We start from the raw sequence: 21,721 nt of genomic DNA on the forward strand, positions 1-21,721 counted from the left end.
CCTGGCTGCTAGACATTCTTCAGATGTCCCGGTTATACTACACATGCCATACAATACAATATTTATTTTTAACTCCCAAAACTTCAGACCAAAGCAAATTTGAGAAAGACTGGAGAAAAGCTAGGTAAACCCTTGAAGGTGCATATATGCACCACAATCCCACTTCCAAAAGCTCTGAACTCAGGGCAGACAACCCATGTAGAAGAGCCTGTTCCATGTCTCAGGCTCTCATGTCACCAGTTCTAGGCTACAGACCAAGGAGTGGTTAAATAATCCATTAACTGAGTCATCATAATATTGACCTATATAAAGTGATGTATCTTAAATAGGTAAAAAGGTAAAGGTATCCCCTGTGCAAGCACCGAGTCATGTCTGACCCTTGGGGTGACGCCCTCTAGCGTTTTCATGGCAGACTCAATACGGGGTGGTTTGCCAGTGCCTTCCCCAGTCATTACCGTTTACCCCCCAGCAAGCTGGGTACTCATTTTACCGACCTCGGAAGGATGGAAGGCTGAGTCAACCTTGAGCCGGCTGCTGGGATCGAACTCCCAGCCTCATGGGCAAAGCTTTCAGACGGCTGCCTTACCACTCTGCGCCACAAGAGGCTCGTATCTTAAATACTTTTGAATAAATAGGACATTCACTGAAAACCTCAGAGAGCATCTTGCCAACAGCAGCTTGGTATCTACCCCAAAGCCTATATGTTTGTGTATACGTTAGATTTCCATATAGGATTTCAGCCGTTTCTGCAAAGTTTACTCCAAGTGTAAAGGAAGAGAGATGACGTAAAGACATAGCACTGGAAAGTTCCTGAGTCTGCTGTAATTGTGAGTGGAAATTAGCTTATGCCTTAAGTATAATTTTGAATGGATGGAAAATGACTGGCTGCCTCTGCATCTGCCTGTAACTTTGTATCTTGTAACTTTGAAAAGTCCAATTTCTCATCAGTCCAGTGGGAGAACAAGGCGTAACTGCTCTCCAAAGTGAGCAAAAACACTGCCGGATAATTTTACTGGTTCTCCTTAAGACTCATTGACACCATGGATGGCAGGTTCGAATAACTCCCCCTACAACCACCAGGGCATCAGCATCATGTTTATTAATATTACACACCTACCACTTAGTACTCCTCCTGGCCCAATACAATCCTATGTAGTTACTCCACCCTAAACACGCTGCGGGTTTACAATAAGGTGTAACCGCACGGGATTACACTGCTAACAATACTTTTTAATATATTGGAAACCAGTAAATTATATTTATCGGGGAATAAGAATTGGAAGAACCGAGTATTATTAAGTCACAAGCACTGGTTGGATCGCTGCGGCCTGATCTCATTCGCCTTCCGAGTCCTCCACTGGCGCTAGAGAGCGAGCAGGCAGCACCCGCAGCGATGCTGCACCCTCCTCGCCTTCCGAGGACAAGACGCCTCAGCAGCGCATGCGCAACTGGCGCCCATTGAGGGGCGGGAGTGGGGAAGAAATAAGACTTCCCAGCCGCCCGGGGGCGTTCTCTCCTAGCTACGCGACTCTCTCCCTTGAAGTTACCCTCCTTTGTCTTCCTTAGTCCGCCGGCCGCTTCCAACTATCGAGTTGCCGAAGTGGGAGGGGGTCGTGGAGGGCGTTTCCCTGGTCGCCGCGCGGCGTCACTCCCAGCATGCAGCGCGGCCCGCTCCTGCCGCCGCCGCCGCTGCCGCCGCCGCTCCTGTCATCGCCGCTGCCGCCTCTCCTGCTGCCGTCACTTTCGCAGCTGCTGCCGCCGCGGAGCTGGGAGAGATGGCGGAGGGAGGCGCGGCGGATCTGGAGACCCAACGCTCGGACATCGCGGCGTTGCTCAAGACGGCTCTCCGCAAGGGCGACACCTGGTGAGGGAAGGGGAGGAGGGGGAGGCAGGCAGGCAGGCAGGCAGGGAGGAGGGCGAGGCTCGAGGGCCCCTCGGAGTGACAGGTGCGGGCGGCTCCTTCCTTCCTCCCTTCGTCCTGTGCCTGCCGGCTTGCCGCACGGGAGTGGGAGGCGGCCGCCGACTGGCGCGCCTCCTTTCTCTTCCCTTCCACCCAGGGGGCACTTCCGTCACCTGGGAAGGGGCTACCTTAGCTGGCAGGTGGGGGGCGGGCGTGGCCCAGCTACCACTCCGCCGCGGTCCTTTTCTAATCTTTACAAGACAGGAGGTGGGGATGGGGCTTCCCCGTTACCTGTGGGCAGGTGAGGAGAGGAGGCAGGCTTTGAGGAGAGGAGGCAGGCTTTCCCCATGTGTCTTTTCCCATTGTTTCAAACAGACCTCATTGCTGTTGTATCTTTGGTGAGGAAGCTTTCATGTTCACAGTGCAGGCTGCCTAAGAAGCTTCCAGGGCAAGGCCTGCCTTCTGGCTGCCAGTTGCTGGGCAGGGCTACTGCCACTTCTTGTTCTGGTTTGGATTTGTATCTTGGCCGGATGTGGGTTTCTTGCACAATCGCTTTCCTTTTCCTATTATTGAAGTCAGTGTGCCAGTTTTTGGATGGTTTAGTTGAGAGTCAGATCTAGCAAACTTGCACCTTAGCAGAGAGGCCCCTGAACTTAGGTATCCTTTGAGTCTGGTGGAGTGAACTGTGGATGTGTTCTGTGTAGATGTCTGTCATCTTTTGAAAATGTACTTTCTGTACCGTGGGGAAGTAGATGTTTAAGAGATTACAGGGCAGTTTGTACATCCAGCACCAGTCATCTCTGAGGCCTGCCGGTCTGGCTGGAAAGATTTAAAAAGATTTTGTGATCATACGTATCATACTGTCAGTTGATGAAACCTCTTGTGTGAAGATGTTCTCATACAAATAACACCTCATGAATTTTACTTGGACAACAAGTCAGCAGATAATTCATGGGGAGTAAAGCAGTCAGATGTATGAGCTAATTAAATCTTTCAGGAACAAAGTTTACTTAGGTTTACACATTGTGATTCCTTATCTGTAATTCCTTCTTATAATTTAAAATAAATATGTTTGTTTCCATCAGATAGAAGGTATAGTTCTGTCTCCTATATATCCATAATAACACCCAATAACTTGGTAGTGTTAGGCTAATATTTCTTTCAGTCCTACCTGTGGAGTATTGGGATTATACTGTCCTTCTTTACAAGGCTGTATAAAGTAATTATTGAGCCTAGTGGGTTGGAACCAACCAGTTTGCCTGATTGTGTAATCTTATTCAGGTCCTAAATGCCAATTTAGTATTCAGATCTGGGTTTTTTTTTTTGGGGGGGGGCTAATTATTTGGCTCCATTATCACCTATGCAGTATGTTTCCAGAGGGGCTGGTTTTTGTTGTTTTGTTTTTTTGAATTAGTAGCTCTAAAAATGTAGCAGAACTGAAGTCACCTGTCCACTAAATAACCTTCAGGTTTTAAGTGAATTGGGCCAAGAGTTCCAGTTCTGTGAGCCCCTGAAGAAGGATGGCCAGCCAATTTCTACTGTGCATATGGAGGGACATAAATCCCCCGCTTTTTCCAGGACAAAACATAGCCAAAGACATAAGAGTAAGCAGTGGCCAAAAGCCTCCCAACGCAGACAGAACCAACAAGCTTGACAGAACCAATGGAGAACCAGGAAATCCCAGCAGCAGCAGCAGCAGCAGCAGAAGAAGAAAAGTTGGTTATTATATGCTGCTTTTCTCTACCTGAAGGAGTCTCAAAGCAGCTTCCAATCACCTTCCCTTTCCTCTCCCCACAACAGACACCCTGTGAAGTGGGTGAGGCTGAGAGAGCCCTGATATTACTGCTCGGTCAGAACAGCTTTATCAGTGCTGTGCCATGCCCAAGGTCACCCAGCTGGCTGCATGTGGGGGAGCAGGGAATCAAACCTGGCTGGCCAGATTAGAAGTCCGCGTTCCTAACCACTGCATTATCATGTTGCTGTGGCAGGCCTAAAACTACCAATATCCAATTGGAGAATGCAAACCAAACAGATTAAACAAGAAAGGATGAATGATAGGATTGCCCAATGGGAACAATGAAGTTGCTAGAATGCCCATTAGATATAATGGGAGACAGGGATGCCAATTGACTTGCATGGGCACCGTTGAAATTCTTTATGGCACCTAAAAACTGGAGTGATGATGCAAAATGGCTTTAGAATGATGTTCTCTGTGTCCAGATAGACTACTCTGGAAATGGAATGACAGCCCCCAGAATGGAAGGATGGCCCCTTGGAATACAATAAGTGCTTTCAGTCTTCAGTGACAGGCCTCAGAGTGGAATGACAGTTCCTGGAACCAGATGAACTACTTTGGGACTGGAATAAAGGTGCTACTGGTCTTGAATTGAACAGTAACGTTAAAGAAATACAGCTCTGGATGCCTTAAAACACTGGTCCATAATATTCCAGGTTAAATCCCCAATATTTCTGGATTGTTTATGGTCCTATTTGCTGGTATCTGGAAAATTCCAGATACATCTGGACACCTGAAGATACCGATACATTTTTGTCATTTACATATGTCATTAAATATTTCTGTTAACTGTCAAGTTAACAATTTAGTAGTAGTTTTGCATTTAGTTCTAATAAAGTCATGCTTAGGTAAAATTTAAGAGTCCATTTGGAAGGTTAATACATGATTATTTTGTCTATATTAAAGTCCTAAAGACTTTGGAGGCCTGAAATCTGAGTGCCTAAAGTAGTGGTTATTGTACTTTCTCATTAAAAAAAGCTGGTATCGCAGAATATTGTACTATGGGTGAGTAACATTTAATACAAGAATAACATTGGTATGCATCTGTAATATGTTGCTAATAGTAGTTTTGTGTATCCTGGTCTTGCTGTAGTGTGACCAAAGAAAGGGACCAACAGAGCAAAGCAGAGAGATGAAGTACCATTTATTTAGCATATTTGTATGATGCTTTCTCCTGTAACACAGAATTCAAACATGCTTTCTACATTTTAAAGACAACCCCCCATCCCAGAAAAGTAGGTCTGATTCTCCAGGGTCACCTTCTTGTAATAATGTTCTGTTATATTAAAATTAGAGATGCTCCCTTTCTTCTCACTGTTGGGTCATCCAGGCCTTAACTGATTTTTGTAACTGGCTTCTAGCTGTTAGTAGACAGTGTGTGCTATACGCTCTCCCCTGTGGCTCAGGACAGTTCACATGAAACATAAACAATACATTGAATTTTGTTACTACATACTTTGACATACAAACAGATTGTAACAATATAACAATAACAATAGCAACCATAACTGAAGGTAACAGTCTAATTCATAACAGTTCAAACAGGTCCATGGTTCAGGTATATGGGTTCTTGGGAAGGAGGTTCAGGGGCCCTGCAGATGTTACTGATTCCGGCCAACCTCAACCAAATGCCTGGTGGAACAGCTCCCTTTTGGAAGCCCTGTGGAACTGTTTTAACTCTGTCAAGGCCCTGATCTCCTCAGGGAGCTCATTCCACCAGGTGGGGGCAAGGACATACAAGGCTCTGGCTATAGTGAGGCCAAGCGGGTTTCTTTTGGGCCAAGGATCATTAGCCATTTGGCGGTGGCAAAGTGTAGGACTTTTGGGGGGGCGTGGCGGTCCTTCAGGTACACTGGGCCATGACCGCGTATGGCCTTAAGGACCAGAAACTTTAGCCTGATCCGGCATTCGACTGGTAACCATTGCAGTTGATGGAGGATGGGCCGAATATGGGACCTCCACAGTGTTGCTGTGAGGACCCTGGCCCACTGCATTTTGGACCAGCTGTAGTTTCTGGAACAGGGTTAAGAGCAGGCCTGCATAGAGCGAGTTGTAGAAGTCTAGTCTAGAGGCAACCGTCACATGGTTCACTGTGACTAGTTGTTCAGGAGCCAAATAGGGCACTAGTAGGGTGGCTTGGTGGAGATGGTAAAATGCCAGCCACACTACCATTGTGACCTGGGCTTCCATTGTGGGGGAAGCATCCAGAATCACGCCCAGGGTTCCTGGCAGAGTGGGCAGGCTTGCTTCCTCGCATGGGCCCTTCCTACCCAGCCACAGGACCTCTGTCTTTGAAGGGCTGAGCTTCAGATGACACTGTTTGAGCCACTTTGTCACTGCTTCCAGGCAGTTGGCTAATGCTTCTGGGGAGAGTCAGGGCAGTAATCCATCAGGAGGAAGAGCTGGGTGTAATCTGCATACCCAGCCCGTACTTCCATACCACTTGAGCAAGAGAGTGCATAAAGATGTTGAATAAAATAGCCAGAGGATTATCAGCTCATGGCTCAGGTTGGAAACTGGATTAATAAAGATAGAGGCCAAAATTGCCATAGCTTCAATCTTTCTTTGGCTCAAAGCTCATTGGGCCACTGATGGGTTATTGCCTCTACTCCTCTGTGATAATTTCAAATCTAAATGGTTGTTTGCCATGGAAGGAAAAATAGTATGCCTTGGCTTTCCCACCTTATTCTTATTCCATTTCAACATAATCCAAGTGATACTCATGGTTAAACAAAGACCACAGAGCGCCAGTTAAACCATCTGAGCTCCCCAAATTTCATTGCTCCTCCCAGCTTCAGATATATTCAAGCTCCAGCAGATTATTTTTCTTGATTGGAAATTAAAAACCAAAGCAAGGCCTTCATGCTAGCAAGGGGTGATGTCTTCCCACCTGCTGTATTGGAGGGGCATTTAAAGAATATTCCAAGAGCTGAGAGGCTCTGCCCATGTAGGCCCCATGAGGGGGCTTGTCCACTCCCTTCCATGGGCGATTTGGGCTGAGGCAGGTCTCAGCAAGCCCTCTACAGGTGGCCATGGGTTCAACGGAGCCAGTGGGAAGCCATGTTCCAGACATTCCATCACTGCTCCAGACCCAGGCAGGCCTTGGAGAGGGCTTCACAGGCCAACCCGGGCCCATAAGGGCAGTGAGCAGTCTTTCCCAGCCTTCCAGCCCCCATGAGAGGTGGAGTGAGGCCACAGGGAGGTATGGGGGGGGTCATGGGCCCTGCAAGGCTCCCTTCCCCCAACTGGCGGTGGGCTATTGTGGCAGTGAAGGGGTTGCTCTGTGGCCGCGGTGAAGGGGTTGCTCTGTGGCTGTGTCCCCAGTGGCGCAGCAGTGCTGCTCCTCAGGCTACAGGGAAGCTGGTGGCCAGGCAGCATGGAGAGCATGGCCAGGCAGTGGGGAGACTTTGGCAGGGCCTTCTTCCCATCCCAACAGGCGGTGGGGCAGCTGGGTCCAACCATCATCCCAGGTCCTCCCTCCCTCCTAGGTCCTGCTGGCTGGCTTACCTTGGAGGTTGGAGGGGGAGGCAGTCAGGAGTGGAACAGCCCACCTGATTGGCCATTTGTTGGATGGACAGATAGCCAGTCAGGTAGGCATTGAGTTGGTCAGAACTCTTCCCACAACCTCAGTCGTGTTTTATATTACGTTACAGATACAGGTATGCTATTATATCGATGTGCTAATTACTAGTTAGTTCAAAGACGCACACCTGGTGGTATATGGGAGGATAACTGTTGTCAGGACAGGGAAATTATCTGCTGTGTAGGCAGGACTGTGTAGCCAGTCTAATTTTGCTCTTATCTCTTCTAAAGCACTATAATATAGCAGCTTTGTGAAAGATCCCTGAAAAGCTGAGAGAAACCTAGGTGGTACACTGAAACATCATCCTACTGTGAGGAAGCGGGGGGGTAGGGGTGGAAATGCTGTCCAGAATGTTCAAACCTGTGGCAGCTTACCAGTGTAGAAGTTGCCCTAGTCACAATAGGACTATCAGCATTAAATGAACTTTACTGAAACAATGAACTCTTCAATAGTGCATTCTCATACACATAGTGGCATGCTGATTCTTGACAAAATTAGTAACATTTAAGAGACAGTTCTGTCCTTGAAACTATCGTATATGTTGATGTACTCAGGAATTAATTTTCTTTAAAACTAGATTTTTTATACAAGTCAGCTTTTAGCTACATATTTTAAGTTAAAACTTTTTTAAAAAAGCATTTCAGTCATTTCAGTCTTTTTTTAGTGCTTCCCAAAGTTCCTGTCTGTTTTGCTACAGTTAAGAAAAGTCTCAAGAGGAGTTGGAAAACTGGATAGATATATGGATGTAGATATAAAAGGTAAAGGTATCCCCTGTGCAAGCACTGGGTCATGTCTGACCCTTGGGGTGACACCCTCTAGCGTTTTCATGGCAGACTCAATATGGGGTGATTTGCCAGTGCCTTCCCCAGTCATTACCGTTTACTCCCCAGCAAGCTGGGTACTCATTTTACCGACCTTGGAAGGATGGAAGGCTGAGTCAACCTTGAGCCGGCTGCTGGGATCGAACTCCCAGCCTCATGGGCAGAGCTTTCAGGCAACATTTCTGCTGCCTTACCCCTCTGCGCCACAAGAGGCTCTAGATGTTGATATAATGTTATGTTATATATTTAAAAACCCATTCACTTTTGGAAAGAAAACTAACGCTGCACGTCAGCAGCATTTTTAATCTCTCTGTTTCATATTCATCTCTATATTGTATTCTATAATGTTTGTAAATAACAGGAATTAATGTACATCTGTATTGTGAAAAGACATCATCAACATTTCTAGAGAAAATGATAGAAATGTCAGTGAGTTTTAGTTGTACACTGTGTATGTAATATGGATATTATATTTACACTAGGGGCCAAACCCGTTGCATTCAGGAATATAACGGGCACTAGATTAGGAGGTAGAGTGGAAGAACTCTGTGGATGGCCTCTCCCTCCCCCCAGAACCTAGAAAGGCTGCAGGCAGCTATTAAGGAACACACCGGAGGGGCAGCTCTCACGTGGCAGGAATCTGCAACCTCCGAGCCTGAGAGAGAAGTGGAAGGAGGAGGGGGTGGTTGGGGGTGAGGGACGGAAGGCAATTAGCTGGCCCCTTGACAGACAGGCAAACTGGTTGGAGGAGGAGGCACTCGGGCAGGACAGCCACCCTAAGTTAAGGTGACCAGATATCTGGCCCTGCAAGGTGGGCCGCGCCGCCGCAGCGGTGGTGGCAGGCGGGCCCCCTCCCTCCTCCTCCCTCCCCCTGATCCTTAGAAGGGCAGCGTCGGCAGCAGAGGGCCCTCCCTCCCCCCTCCCTCCCTGACTGGCCTTAGGGCGGTGATGGCCCAGGTCAAGGGAAGACTCAAGGCCTGGTCCTGGAGGAGGCAGGGAGGCGCGAAGGAAAAAGCCACCTGGAGGAAAAGGCGGCAGCAGAGCTGGCCGGGGAGCCCTACCACAGAGCCCAGATGCCTGCACGAGGGCCTCCTGAGCCCTGGCTGTCTAGTGGGCTGCCTGCAATGCAGGCAAAAAAAAAATTTTTTTTTAATTTAAAAATATGCGAACGCTGCAGGACATTTTGAAAACGCCACGGGGCAAATGCCCCAAATGCGGGACTGCCCCGCCGAAGGCGGGAATGATGATCAGCTTATCCTAAGCCATGAGACGCATTCCTCCTCCAAGGCCTTACCAGAAATACTAAGAGGAACAGATTTTTAATAGCTAGACTAGGGATCGATTGTAGTAGCGTAACACGGGGGTCATCAACCCCCGGTCCGCAGCCCGGTACCAGGCCGCGAAGGCCATGGTACCGGGCCGCCAGCAGCCGCGCCTGCCTCCCCTGCCCCACAGCGAGAAGGAAGGGAAGAGATAGGTGCGGCCGCCGGCATGCCGGTGACGTAAGCACGTATGCGCACAGTTGCCGCGCATGCACATTAGCGCCCTCTGGTGGTCAAGCCATGCATGCGCAGCAACTGTGCGCATGCACGTTAGCACCACCTGGTGGCAAAACGAGCATGTGCTGCAACTGCGCAGGCGCGTTTGCGCGCCACCCGGGCCATCGGCTCTCCCCTCACCCCTGGAGGCGGTGCCTGACCTCAGAAAAGTTGGGGACCGCTGGCGTAACATATTGACAATGCACTTCTGGGTGTAAGCCTCATTGCATGGACTTCATTGAATCAACATCCTTGGGATTGCGCTGTAAATCTCTAATTCTGTCCTCACATGTATAATGAAAGATCTCAAGTAGCATAGTTCAGAGAGAAAGATCCTTCTGTGTTTCTGAAGAGTTGCTGCCAGTCATTGTCTGCTGCTCTGAGCTAGAGGGACCATTGATCTGATTCCGCATGATACAGTTGTGACATAGATAGTTCTCTTCTGATGGATTAGAGCCCATTTTATAAAGCAGAAAATCAATCTCTAATTTTTAAAACAAAGAACAGCATATTCACCTGAGTTTTCTTGTTTTCATTGATCAATACTGACCAGGTTTTAGAATTATTGCCTGAATATTGCAGTCAGTCAATATTTCCAGTAGTTCAAGGATGTGTTTAGCTAATTGCTAAGATCTTATAATATGTTATTTCATGCAATACAGAAGTCAGATAAGTTGTGAGTTTCTTCCTATTAGTGTAAAAGATTTTAAGTTTACCAAAGCTCACTTAAATCACATTTATTGCTTTTTCTTTTCCCTAAGTCATGCTAATGAAAATTTCAGCCTCATAAATAGTTCTTATTCTCAAATTCCAATGGAAATATATTCCAAAATGTATGGTGGATTTATGGCATAGATGTAGTGGGCCACCGAAGTGGCCATTCAAGCCCAAATCGGCCAGCAGTACCAGGGGTGGCGCCAGCATGCCAGTTAGTGCATGCGCCAGTTGGTGCCGGATCGCGCGCCACCAGCAGTGAGTTCCCTCCCCCCCCCCACTGCGGTGCTGCCTGCTTCGGACTCGAGCAGCCGCTTTGACAGCCGAAGTTGTCGGATTGGCAGATAGGAGATGTTTGGAGGTGTTTCACCATTGCCTGCCTCCGTGTCATGACCCTAGTGTTTCTTGGCGCTCTCCCAGGGCTGACTGCTTAGCTTCAGAAGAGATCAGGCTTGCCTGAGCTATATCTAGTTCTTGTATATATTCATGTTTTCAGAATGTACAGTAAAGATTTCTTGCATGTCTTCAATATGATCTAATCTGTTACCTTCAAAAATATTCATTCAAAGACTTCGGTAAAGAAATGAAATATTTCCCCACTAGGACACAAAGTATGGTTACACGATTTAACTTGGCATAGTTAGCTTGCTTATAAGAAAACTTTCTATCAACTGGCAGGGAAAGGAGGACTTATTGGGAGCAGCAGAGTACATTGTCTACATCTCGTCCAGGATATCAGGGTGATGCACTGGTACTTGGGCAAAAAACTTTTTTTCTAAAATACCAGAGCATTGCCCTGATATCCTGAGTGTGATGATGTCACTTCTGGGTCACATAGATAGCGACATAGCCATGTCACTGTATGTCAGATGAATCTCCCTCTTTTTTAGTGTTGGTTGCCTCCAGTGGCCAGCTCATCAGCAGCAGGGAGGAGGGACCTGTCAGCGAGGGACCAAGCATGTTTAATTACAAATCTGAAGTAGGAAGTCCTGGGGGGTGGTGAGATTTTTTATTTTTAATCATCATGCAAACCGGTATGATTCTTCTTGCTATGTCTGCTTCCATACAGACTTTCCCATTTTTGCATGAAAGTTTTTCCAGCAAGGTGCAATAAAAGTGATAATTTCTCATACTCCAGTTACTCCATAATTAGATCTTTGGAAATTAATGCACAATTTTAAGGACTAATTAGTAAGCCAAAAATTAAGCAGTGCTTAATCCTGCTTTTATATCAGACTGATTTAAATTGGAACACTTCTGAATAAACTTCCACAACTGAATGTATTTTCAGAACCTAATAAACCCTTTAATATCATGCCTCAGGACAATCTAAGAATGGGTATACCCAGAACAATTTTCCAGTATGTATTGATTTGTTTTAGTTAGCAGCTTGAATGTTTTAAAGGAAATTTTTAATTAATGATTTAAACCAAACTTTTGGCTAGGACTATGATTTGTTAAAAATCACGGGATGATTTTTTGCACCTCATAATTCTGTTCCTCATTAAATAAAATGTATACAATTTGTTTTCTACTGTAGGAAATATGATGATCTATTCAGTGTTTTGTACCTTTTAAACCTTGTTTTGAACTGAGATAACAGGTCATAGAATCATAGAGTTGGAAGGGACTTCCAGGGTCATCTAGTCCAACCCCCTGCACAATGCAGGAACCCCCTGCACAGTGCAGGAACTCACAACAAGGTCAAGCACTATAACTTTAAATAAGCTCTTTGAGCAAATTACTTGAAAATTTAAGTCCCATGTGATATGGAGATTAAATGATATTTTCTGTTTCAGGCAGTGCAATCCTATGGCTGCTATCCCTACAACCATAGTCAAGGGAAGATCAGGGTTTAAGTATATCAACCCATCTTTATTGAGCACAAATTCCCTCATCCTGATTATCAACAAAAGCAAACTTTGGGTTGGAATTCTCAAAAGCCAAAGTCAGCTGGCTATGCTGGGTTTTAGAATCATAGAGTTGGAAGCAATCCTACAGGCCATCAATCCCCTCCTCAATGCAGGATCAGCCTAAAGCATCCATGATAAGTATCTGTTCAGCCACTGCTTAAAGACTGCCAGTGCACAAATTCTTAGCTGTACAACTTCCTATGCACTCACCAGAGAACAGCATTTACAGTATGGCTCAAGATATTTGTTTGTGAATAGGTTTAGGTTTCTTGTGGATTCCCTATTTTGAGTTTGGGGTATCTACAGAAGAAGAAGAGCTGGTTTTTCACTACCCAAGGCAGATTACAAACACCCTTCCTTCTCCCTACAACAGACACCCTGTGAGGTAGTTGGGGCTAAGAGATCTCTGAAAGGACTGCGTGGCTTTATTTATTCTTACGTTTATGTCCTACCCTTTCACGAAGGATGGGTTACATATAATTAAATACACAATATAATATAAATATTCAGAAATATAAAGAATCAGGGAAGAAAGGGGAGAGGGTGGTAATAATCTTCCAGTTTGAATGTATTTGGATGGGGAAGCCAGTGGAATTATTTGTCATTTTCAGGCATTCAACCATAGACTCAGCAGAACAGCTCTGACTTATAAGTCTTCCAGAACTGCCCGATGTCCTGCAGGGCACTGATGTCACTGTGCAATGTTCCACCATGCTGGGGCCAGGGCCAAAAAGGCTCTGGCACTAGTTGAGGTCAATTTGATTTCTTTTAGGGCCAGGGATCCTAAGTAGATTTTGAGTTCTAGATCATCATGTCCTTTGGGAGACATAGTGGGAGAGGCAGTCCCTCATATACAAAGATCCCAGACCATTTAGAACCTTAAAGGTAAGAACTAAAACCTTGAAGCTGATCCAGGTTTAATCATGGAGCCAGTGCAGCTGGGAGAGCACAGGTCATATATGTGCTCTCCTCTGGGTCCTGGTGAGGACCTGAAATGCTGTGTTCTGGGCCAGTTGAAGTTTCTAGAGCAATTTCAAGGGTACCCCTGTGTAGAGCAAGTTACAGTAATCTAACCTGGAGGTGACTGTTTTGTGAATCACAGTCAGATGTTGACAGGCAAGGTGCAAGTTGTCATGTTTGACGAAGGTGGTAAAATGCCTGGTGAGTAACATTTGTGATCTGTGCCTTTATAGATAGGGAGACATCCAGGATCACACCCAGACTCTTGACAGTTACCAAAGTTGTTAGTTGGAACCCATCAAGAGTTGGGAGTTACAGTGATTCACCTCGACCATGACAGCTCAGCCAAAGGACCTGCATCTTAGCTGGATTTAACTTCAGCCCATTCTGCTTGAGCTAGTCCACCATGGCCTCCAAACATCCAGCTAAAGAATCTGGGGATGCAGACAGGTGCCTGGCTTTCAATAGATATAGTTGGGTGTCATCTATATATTGGTGACATTGGTAATGAACTGATTTAGAAGGCTTTAGATGTGTGTTCAAATAATTATATGAAGCTGTACAAATATGGTGATACAGTTTTGGAAATTAATTTATATTATTAAATTATAAAATAATATTAAAACATTATTCCTTCTTTTCAAGGTATTTAGTGGATAGTCGCTGGTTCAAACAGTGGAAAAAATATGTTGGCTTTGACAGCTGGGACAAATATCAGATGGGGGATCAGAATGTTTACCCAGGTCCAATTGATAATTCAGGACTTCTCAAAGGTAATGTAGTGATATTGATTATAAAATGTAGGATAAATATTTCTCATTTTTTTCAGAAATCTTGGTCTGCAACTTAGAAGTTGTAGAGTGTATGTAACATACTGTCATAGTTCATGAAAATTAAATCTTAGATGAAAATCTTTGAATCAAGTTGGTCATTGAAACAAAGAAAGCTCTCTAATTACCGTAGTTGTTTTTAAGTAATATAACCTTTTAATGCTAAAGATGTGCTGTTTTAAATTTTGCAAAATCACTTAGCGATAAAGATGATGATTTATGATTGTTAGATCTGAACATTGTTCAGTATATTAATAGATGAATTGTAAGTATTTTTCAGTAGTATCAAACTGTTACATTCCAGTGGAAAAAAATGTATTTCAAAGTAGGACCAAATTAAACTGCCTAAATGTTTCCATAATTTAATGTAATTTTTTTCCTCATAGATGGGGATTGTCAGTCTCTTAAAGAGCATCTCATTGATGAGCTGGACTATATTCTTTTACCAACTGAAGGCTGGAATAAGCTAGTCAGCTGGTATACTCTCTTGGAAGGCCAAGAACCAATTGCACGCAAGGTAATACTTTATACTGAACCCTGAAATATATGCCTTATAGTCCTAAAAGAACTGTAAATTCAACTTAGCACTCCTGTATTTCCTTGAGCTTTCTGCTGATCAACTCAGCAGATCACTGGCATTGATTCTAGGTTAATTTTCTTTGACTAGAAAAGGAAAAAAAGTAAGATACTTGCTTTAAACTATGTTCTAGCAACTACTGTGTCATTAGCTTCATGCAGTTTTGCTACGTAAACATAACCTTAAAACAGAATGTTAACAGCTTTTTACTATTTATAAGACAGCCAAATGACAAAAAGCATAGTAATGTGTGAAGTTACGGAATAAGATTAGAATAATTAGTAAACCTAAATGCAAAAACTCCACTGTGTTGCCATCATAGTTGTCCAGTTTCTCAAATGCTTAATTTGGATATAACTGAATGTTACATAGGACTAAATGAGGTTGGGGTCACAGGAGCACAGACCAAGCAGAAGCCAAGTAATAGGCAATGGACTTCCCCTCTTTCTTTCTGCAGCAGTCCCATGTGTTTCAACATCTGGTTTTAACAGTTGTAGAACCCTCTGAAACCAGTGAAGAAAAGGTGCACAACTCACCCCCCCCCCTCCCGCACACATACTGGATTTTTCATTACACAGTAAACCTTGGTTTAAATTGTAGTTTAATATTTCCCAGCAACTCCTGATAAGTTATTTATTATATGGATATAGCTAAACTAAATGCTTTCCTTTCATGTTTTTCTTGATAGTCAAATAGTATTAATTACAAATGGAAAGAGTATACGGTTTTCCTTTTTTTTTACACTTGCATGACCAGACACCTCAGAGTTTTACACCTTATATATATCATATCATTCTAACAGCAACAATGCACGTTATTTTAAAATATTTTCACAAGTATGAAACTCTTCAGGAATTTTCCCTTATCAGATATTCTAGTTTTTTACACTCTTGCTTTCCATGGCCCTCTCTCTTATTTCTTCCCGGCACTGGCTTTCTTTTACTATTTGCCTACTAGGGCACTACTTTCCTTCAAATTTATGTTAGGATACCTTCTCTTTGCCTGTACTTCATCAACTTCATACAGAACCCTTGATCCTCTCCTATCTGTAGTGCATCGTGGCACAGTAAAGATCAATGGAATTTTATTCCAACATGCGCTTTCATGGAATAAAGCCCATGCCTTCACAGCAGGCCACAGACTTCCTTAACTATGGTCTGACATGTATGAATTATGTCTTTTAATTGTTCAAAATAGAGAACCCCAATTCTTCTGAAGTCAGCATAAATATTGTACCTTAAATGCGCAGCAACAGGTATGACTGAAAATATCAGCATGAGCTTTGAGCTAAGCTTCATAGTGCTTAATTCATTTTCCTGTTTGTAATAGTGGACAAAATGAGAACTGTTTTAATTGCTTTTGTCAGAGGTAAATTCCATGGAACTTCCTGACATATAACTGCAGGTGTCTGTCTCACTAAATTGATTTTTAATGCATTGACTTATTTATGTATTACTATCAAAGGACAGGGAATCACACTTGCTTTTTGGACTCTCCCTACCCTGTAATGTTCTTCATTCCTCCTGTAATGGAAGTACATACTGTATCAATGTATTGTATACTTGGGATTTAGTGGGGATTTCATTTTGATCTCATGCCTGTTTTTAATTCTTGCAGGATCCCTGTATGAGATTTGTTTAGTATTTAGCTTTTTATATTAATTTTGTAATTTGTAATTAAGCTTCCTCAATCAGAAGATGGGTATCTTAATTAATAGTACTGTTCAAAATATTCCCCTGTATTAATTGATAGTAAGAAGAAGACACCAACCATAGTGTGAAATTACACAAGGCTTTTTGGATCCCAAATGCAACATAAACACATTTGGAAGGGTGTAGAGAAAGTATTCACAATTTTGGTCAAGTACTTTCTCCAGACGTTTTGTGAGGTTAGAAATATGATGCTCTGAAACAACATCAACAGATATTGTTACTAATTCAGATTGGGTTGGACTTAAAGAACTTGTGCTCGGGTCTCAATTAAAATGGCTGAAATATCTACCATGCTTAAGAAATGTGTTAGCTGTCATATTAAATGTGGGGGCAGCAATCTGAGCAGAAAAAGGAGCCACTAAGTAAGGTAGATTGAACTGTAGATAGAGTGCAGTAAGCCATACCCACTACTCATCTTTCAAGTTTCAGATGAGCCTGAATACCTAGAGTCAGTTTGATAGTTGAAAGAAATCAAGCTTAAAGAGGCCAGTCTCGATTGTGCCTTTTAAGATCACTACATTGAAATCATCAGTGTAGCAATAACATATTAAGTGAAGAGCTTCTGTGTTCATGTGACCCAGCCCTAGCCCTTTGCATTCCAACCCTGCCCTTTGCTTTTCTGCTACATTTCTGTCCTCTTGCATTTCCAGAAAGCAGGGAGGGAGCCAGCCATTGCCCATCTAGAAACCAGGTGCCATTACCACTTGGCTGTCTCTACAGTACTGCACCCACACTGACCATTTTTAATGCAGCCCTGCATTATGGAATGTATATGCCAAATTCTTCACTTGCTGCCTCAGAAGTCCCAATGAGTTTCAATGAGACTTACTCCCAAGTAAGTGTGCATAGTGCTGCAGCTGTAAATTGGTAGGAAGGAAGAATGCTTGTTGTGCAACCTCATGGCTGTGCATAGGACGCTGTCTTCCTGCAGTTTGGTTTTTGTAGATTTAAACTTGTGGTAGAAATAGTCCTGTGACTCTCTAACACGGAACAGGCATTGTCTTCTTCCTACTAGCCTAGTAGCTCAAAGTTAGGAAGGAAGGAACCCAACAGTACAATTCAGAACTAAATCTAATTTTTAAAGGGGCTGTGTGTTAGAACTGGACACTGAGCTGTCTTTGCTTACTTTAAAGCAGGGGTAGTCAAACTGCGACCCTCCAGATGTCCATGGACTACAATTCCCACGAGCCCCTGCCAGCAAATGCTGGCAGGGGCTCATGGGAATTGTAGTCCATGGACATCTGGAGGGCCGCAGTTTGACTACCCCTGCTTTAAAGAATATGTAACACTTAAGGAGAAGCTGGGGGGTCACCCAGTTGTTGAGGGCAATATTTATCAAATTAATAATATTGAGAAACAGAATAGTAATAGGATCAGAAATTCATATTCAACAACATAGGTGGTCTACCATGTTTTTCTCTGTCTGTGTGAGGACAGTGCACACACACCTACCAGATTCAAAGTAACAGATAACATTTCCTTCATATAGCTGCAATTTAATACTCTTCATATTTGTTACTATGCAGCATACGAATTTTATCTTTTGCTAAAATATTAGTGATGTTATTAATGTTCTTATTTATTTGTCAGAGAATGCTGTGATTCATGCTTCTTCTGGGGAAGCCCTCTTTCAAGAGGCCATGTGCATCTCAGAATTCTTAAATTCATAAGGAACTCTTGGGCTGTCTTTGTGCAAAACTTTTGAAAACCTGAATTAAGTTAGTGCTCTAAGAATGTCCTAGTTAGTGGGTGGTACCTGCTGCAGTTTTATTTAAGCCTGTTAAGCATATGATGGCAATAATGCAGTGTCAGTACTTGATCTCAGTTACTTTCCAATCTGTTTGAACTGTAACCAGGGCTGTGTGTATTTTGCAACTAAAAACAATCAGACATGTTCTAAAATTAATACATTGTGATAAAAGATCTGAATTCAGGAAATTTGCATCATCGTGCAAGAGTTTTATAGCTTTTACTACTTTATAAAATTTTGGTTTTGCTATACATGGGAAAGTGCACAGAACTCTACAGGAACTGTAGTTTCTGAGACTTCAGCTGTTTTCCACATACCAGAAAGAAGAGTGGCTCTAAAAAAAAAAAAGCAAAGCCCCTTTGGAAGCTGAATTCTAAAGCAAACATCAATTTGCATCTTTTCCAAAAGTTCTGTGGAATCATAGCATACACACAGCTCTGATTGTAACCCTAGCAACAGCAGTAAATTGTTTTTATGGTAATATAGGATAGTATTACTTTTCACCAACCATACTACATCTACAAGGGGAACAGTGCATACAAATCTAGTTGTGTATACATACAGCTTCTATAAAATAAATTCCCCTTAAATGTCCAAGGTAAGCTCCTGAATACCTGGAACGTTTATTAATATGCCCTTTTCCTTTAGTGAGTGTATGTTCTCTCTGTTGGTATAGCATATGACTTCTAGCAGTTACTTGGTACCTCCTTCTTTACCATATTTGTCTGATGTATCACATATCAGGCTGATGGCTATTTTCAGGACAGTCTACATGGCTGACTTATGCAGTTACAGCATAGAAGATCATATGGAAATATAAAAGAGGTGATTGTGAATATTCTGCTTATTTTAATTTGCAAGTTTTGTCATTTGTTAGCAATTTTTGATAAAGAACAAATTAAATTTGTATTCTTAGATAAAGCTGAAAATTTAGATTACCATTAAAATCAGCAAACTAAAATGGCAATTTTTCCTGGTATAGACTGTTTTGTTATATCTTTGTCCCTTGTATTACTATTTGGGTTACTGGTAATATTAAAAGAGAGTTGGGGGAATGTCATAGCTATAATTATTTAAATCTAAAAAGAGCTTCTTGATCACCTAGCTACTGTGACCTTTAAACACTATTGTAACAATTTCCAGATTGTTACAAACTATCTGATTATCAAAATGTAACTGGCTATTGGATTAGTTAATATTTTGTAATGTTACCTTCTGAAGCATTGTTATATGCTTTGAGGAATTAAAATACCCTGTTCTAATTAATAACCAGTTTCAATCTGTTTATTTTCCAGGTGGTTGAACAGGGTATGTTTGTGAAGCACTGCAAAGTAGAAGTTTATTTGACAGAATTAAAATTGTGTGAAAATGGAAATATGAACAATGTTGTAACAAGAAGATTTAGTAAAGCTGACACAATAGGTATGCTAACTGTTACATAGTTTATAACCCTAAGTGGTTATGAAGTGTCTTTCAATCCATGACTTTGATCAGTTTTCAGAAACAAATTTTTGAGCTTTTTATCGTGGATGGAAACAGTTCAGATATCCCTTTAGATCTGCTGTTCACAAGCCCCAGTTATTTCAGTACTATTTTTCCTAGTTTGGTCTTCGTGGATAAAATGATGCTTTTATAAAATGTTTTCTTGTACTCTCACAATATTTATCTTATCACATGTGTTTTAAAACAAACTTCCATTGAAGTTGTTTCTAACACTATAACTTCTGGTGGAATGGATGTGTGTGTACATATAAATATAGGGTATAAAAGTTTGCATTCTCTGTAGATAGTGATGATTTTGGTTTGTCATAGTTTGAGAACATTTTAAAACTTCAGCTTCTAAATATAATTTAAATATAAATGAAAGGATGTCAGTCTAAGAGAGCTAATAGTTCTTTTCTCAAGGGAGCCATTCAGATAATTCAGATGGTACTCTTGGTTATGCCACTATGACCGATTATGCATGGGCCAGAAGGCCCAATGTGGTGGTGTTTATGTCCGACATCGCCGCCATCCGAGGCCTGGCCCGACTGAGGCCGTTGGAGACCCGCATTAAAGGCTAGCCCTGTGCATAATCAGAAGAGCCGGGCCTTCATGCCCACTTACCTGTTGTCAGGGAGAGGAAGGGACAGGTGTTTCTATTCCACTTTGGGACTTCCACGGGAAGTGAAAAGCAAGGTATTAAAAATCAGCTATTCTGCTGCTTTTATGTTGGTACACAGTTTGTGGTTTGTGGTCTAGAATACAAGTTTGCTGGGAAGTGTGCAAATAACTGTGGTTGTGTTACTGTGTATCACAAAAACCTTTCATCAGCTAGCTGGAAGGGAAGAAGTATATGAACCTAAGGATTTCCCTGGCTCACTCACATTGCAACAAACCTTATATGGTTGTTGTGACTTAAGTATTGCTACTAAATATGTAGATAGAACCAGCCTACTTCTTCCTTTTTTACAGCTTATCTCTGTATGTATAGTATTCCTGTTACATGGGATGGTTACATATTATTGCTGTTATGTGAGATTGCTTGAGTTACGTGCATTGAGTTACGTACATGGAGATTTCTATCTTCTGTAATGAGATAAATTTAAATCAATTCCTGTTATGTGTATCACAGTCTAAACAGTAAAAATTTTATTTCTGTCAATATAGATACAATTGAAAAAGAGATAAGGAAAATCTTCAGTATTCCAGATGAAAAAGAGACCAGGTTGTGGAACAAATACATGAGTAACACCTTTGAACCATTGAATAAACCAGACAGTACAATACAAGATGCTGGTTTGTACCAGGGACAGGTATGCGATAAATATGCTTGGGGGGTTATATCTGTTTATGTTTTACATTGATAATGGTACTATTTCTATGCAGGACACCATTAAGAAGGTGTGGTTACAAATTTAGAAGTTTTGTTACTACAAATAAACTGTAGATCAGAATGCTGACTGCTTTTGATTGGTATCAGACATTTGTTGTGACAGGAAAGCTTACTGTGAGAGGGAGAGGATTTAGTGGAAATTGCTAGTGCATATGTCCAAGGCAAGGAATATTCTGCTAATGCAAAGCCATTTCTGCCAATGAAAAAGTCTTGCATCAGTTGAAGGCTTTTGGCACTGGCTGGAACAAACCCATTAGGGTCCAATCCTATTATATGAACTTGAGGGGATTTGAGGATTGCCTAACAGCAAATTTGTATGTCTTATAGGCAGGTCCCTTTTGAGTGTCAATCTGAAAACATTTGGATATTGCATGGTGATCTGCTAGTGAAGGAAGAAGGGGAAAGGGTTTTATTTAGTTGGAGTGTTTAAAAAATTGAAAGATCTAAATCTGAACTCTGTAATGGCAAATCTGATAAATGTTTTATTGGTTGATTGTTCACATTTTTATTCTGCCACTCCCAGCACAGCTTGCTCACAGCAGATCACAACATATAATAACTCATAAACAGTAAAACAATTTAAAAAAACCCTCCCACTCTCCCTTCCCACCCATCCCTTACCCCCTTATACCAGTTCCTTCCTATTAAATCTGTGCAGTTGAGACATGCACAGCCTGGAACATTTTATCAGTAGTTTTGGGGCTTCAGGTAATCGGATTGCCAATTTCCACTGGTATCTAGAGATCTCCAAGC

General features: G+C 42.7%; 1 protein-coding gene across 7 annotated transcripts in view; it reads left to right on the forward strand.

Annotated features, from left to right (window-relative positions):
* The first annotated feature begins 1,631 nt into the window (after positions 1 to 1,631).
* Positions 1,632 to 21,721, forward strand: part of USP15 (ubiquitin specific peptidase 15) — a 62,733-nt gene continuing 42,643 nt past the window's right edge. The window contains exons 1-6 of one of the 7 annotated variants that reach the window (XM_077338667.1): positions 1,717 to 1,864; positions 4,121 to 4,269; positions 13,870 to 13,997; positions 14,441 to 14,571; positions 19,389 to 19,515; positions 20,743 to 20,888. In XM_077338667.1, the coding sequence (XP_077194782.1) occupies positions 13,943 to 13,997; positions 14,441 to 14,571; positions 19,389 to 19,515; positions 20,743 to 20,888 (459 nt within the window). In that variant the 5' untranslated portion in view covers positions 1,717 to 1,864; positions 4,121 to 4,269; positions 13,870 to 13,942. Of the gene's footprint in view, positions 1,865 to 4,120; positions 4,270 to 13,869; positions 13,998 to 14,440; positions 14,572 to 16,993; positions 17,096 to 18,837; positions 18,919 to 19,388; positions 19,516 to 20,742; positions 20,889 to 21,721 lie in introns of those variants that run through there. The other 6 variants (XM_077338665.1, XM_077338666.1, XM_077338673.1 and 3 more) reach the window with 6 other exon arrangements.

The sequence above is a fragment of the Paroedura picta genome, chromosome 5 (assembly GCF_049243985.1).
Source record: "Paroedura picta isolate Pp20150507F chromosome 5, Ppicta_v3.0, whole genome shotgun sequence".
Classification (NCBI taxonomy): Eukaryota; Metazoa; Chordata; class Lepidosauria; order Squamata; family Gekkonidae; genus Paroedura; species Paroedura picta.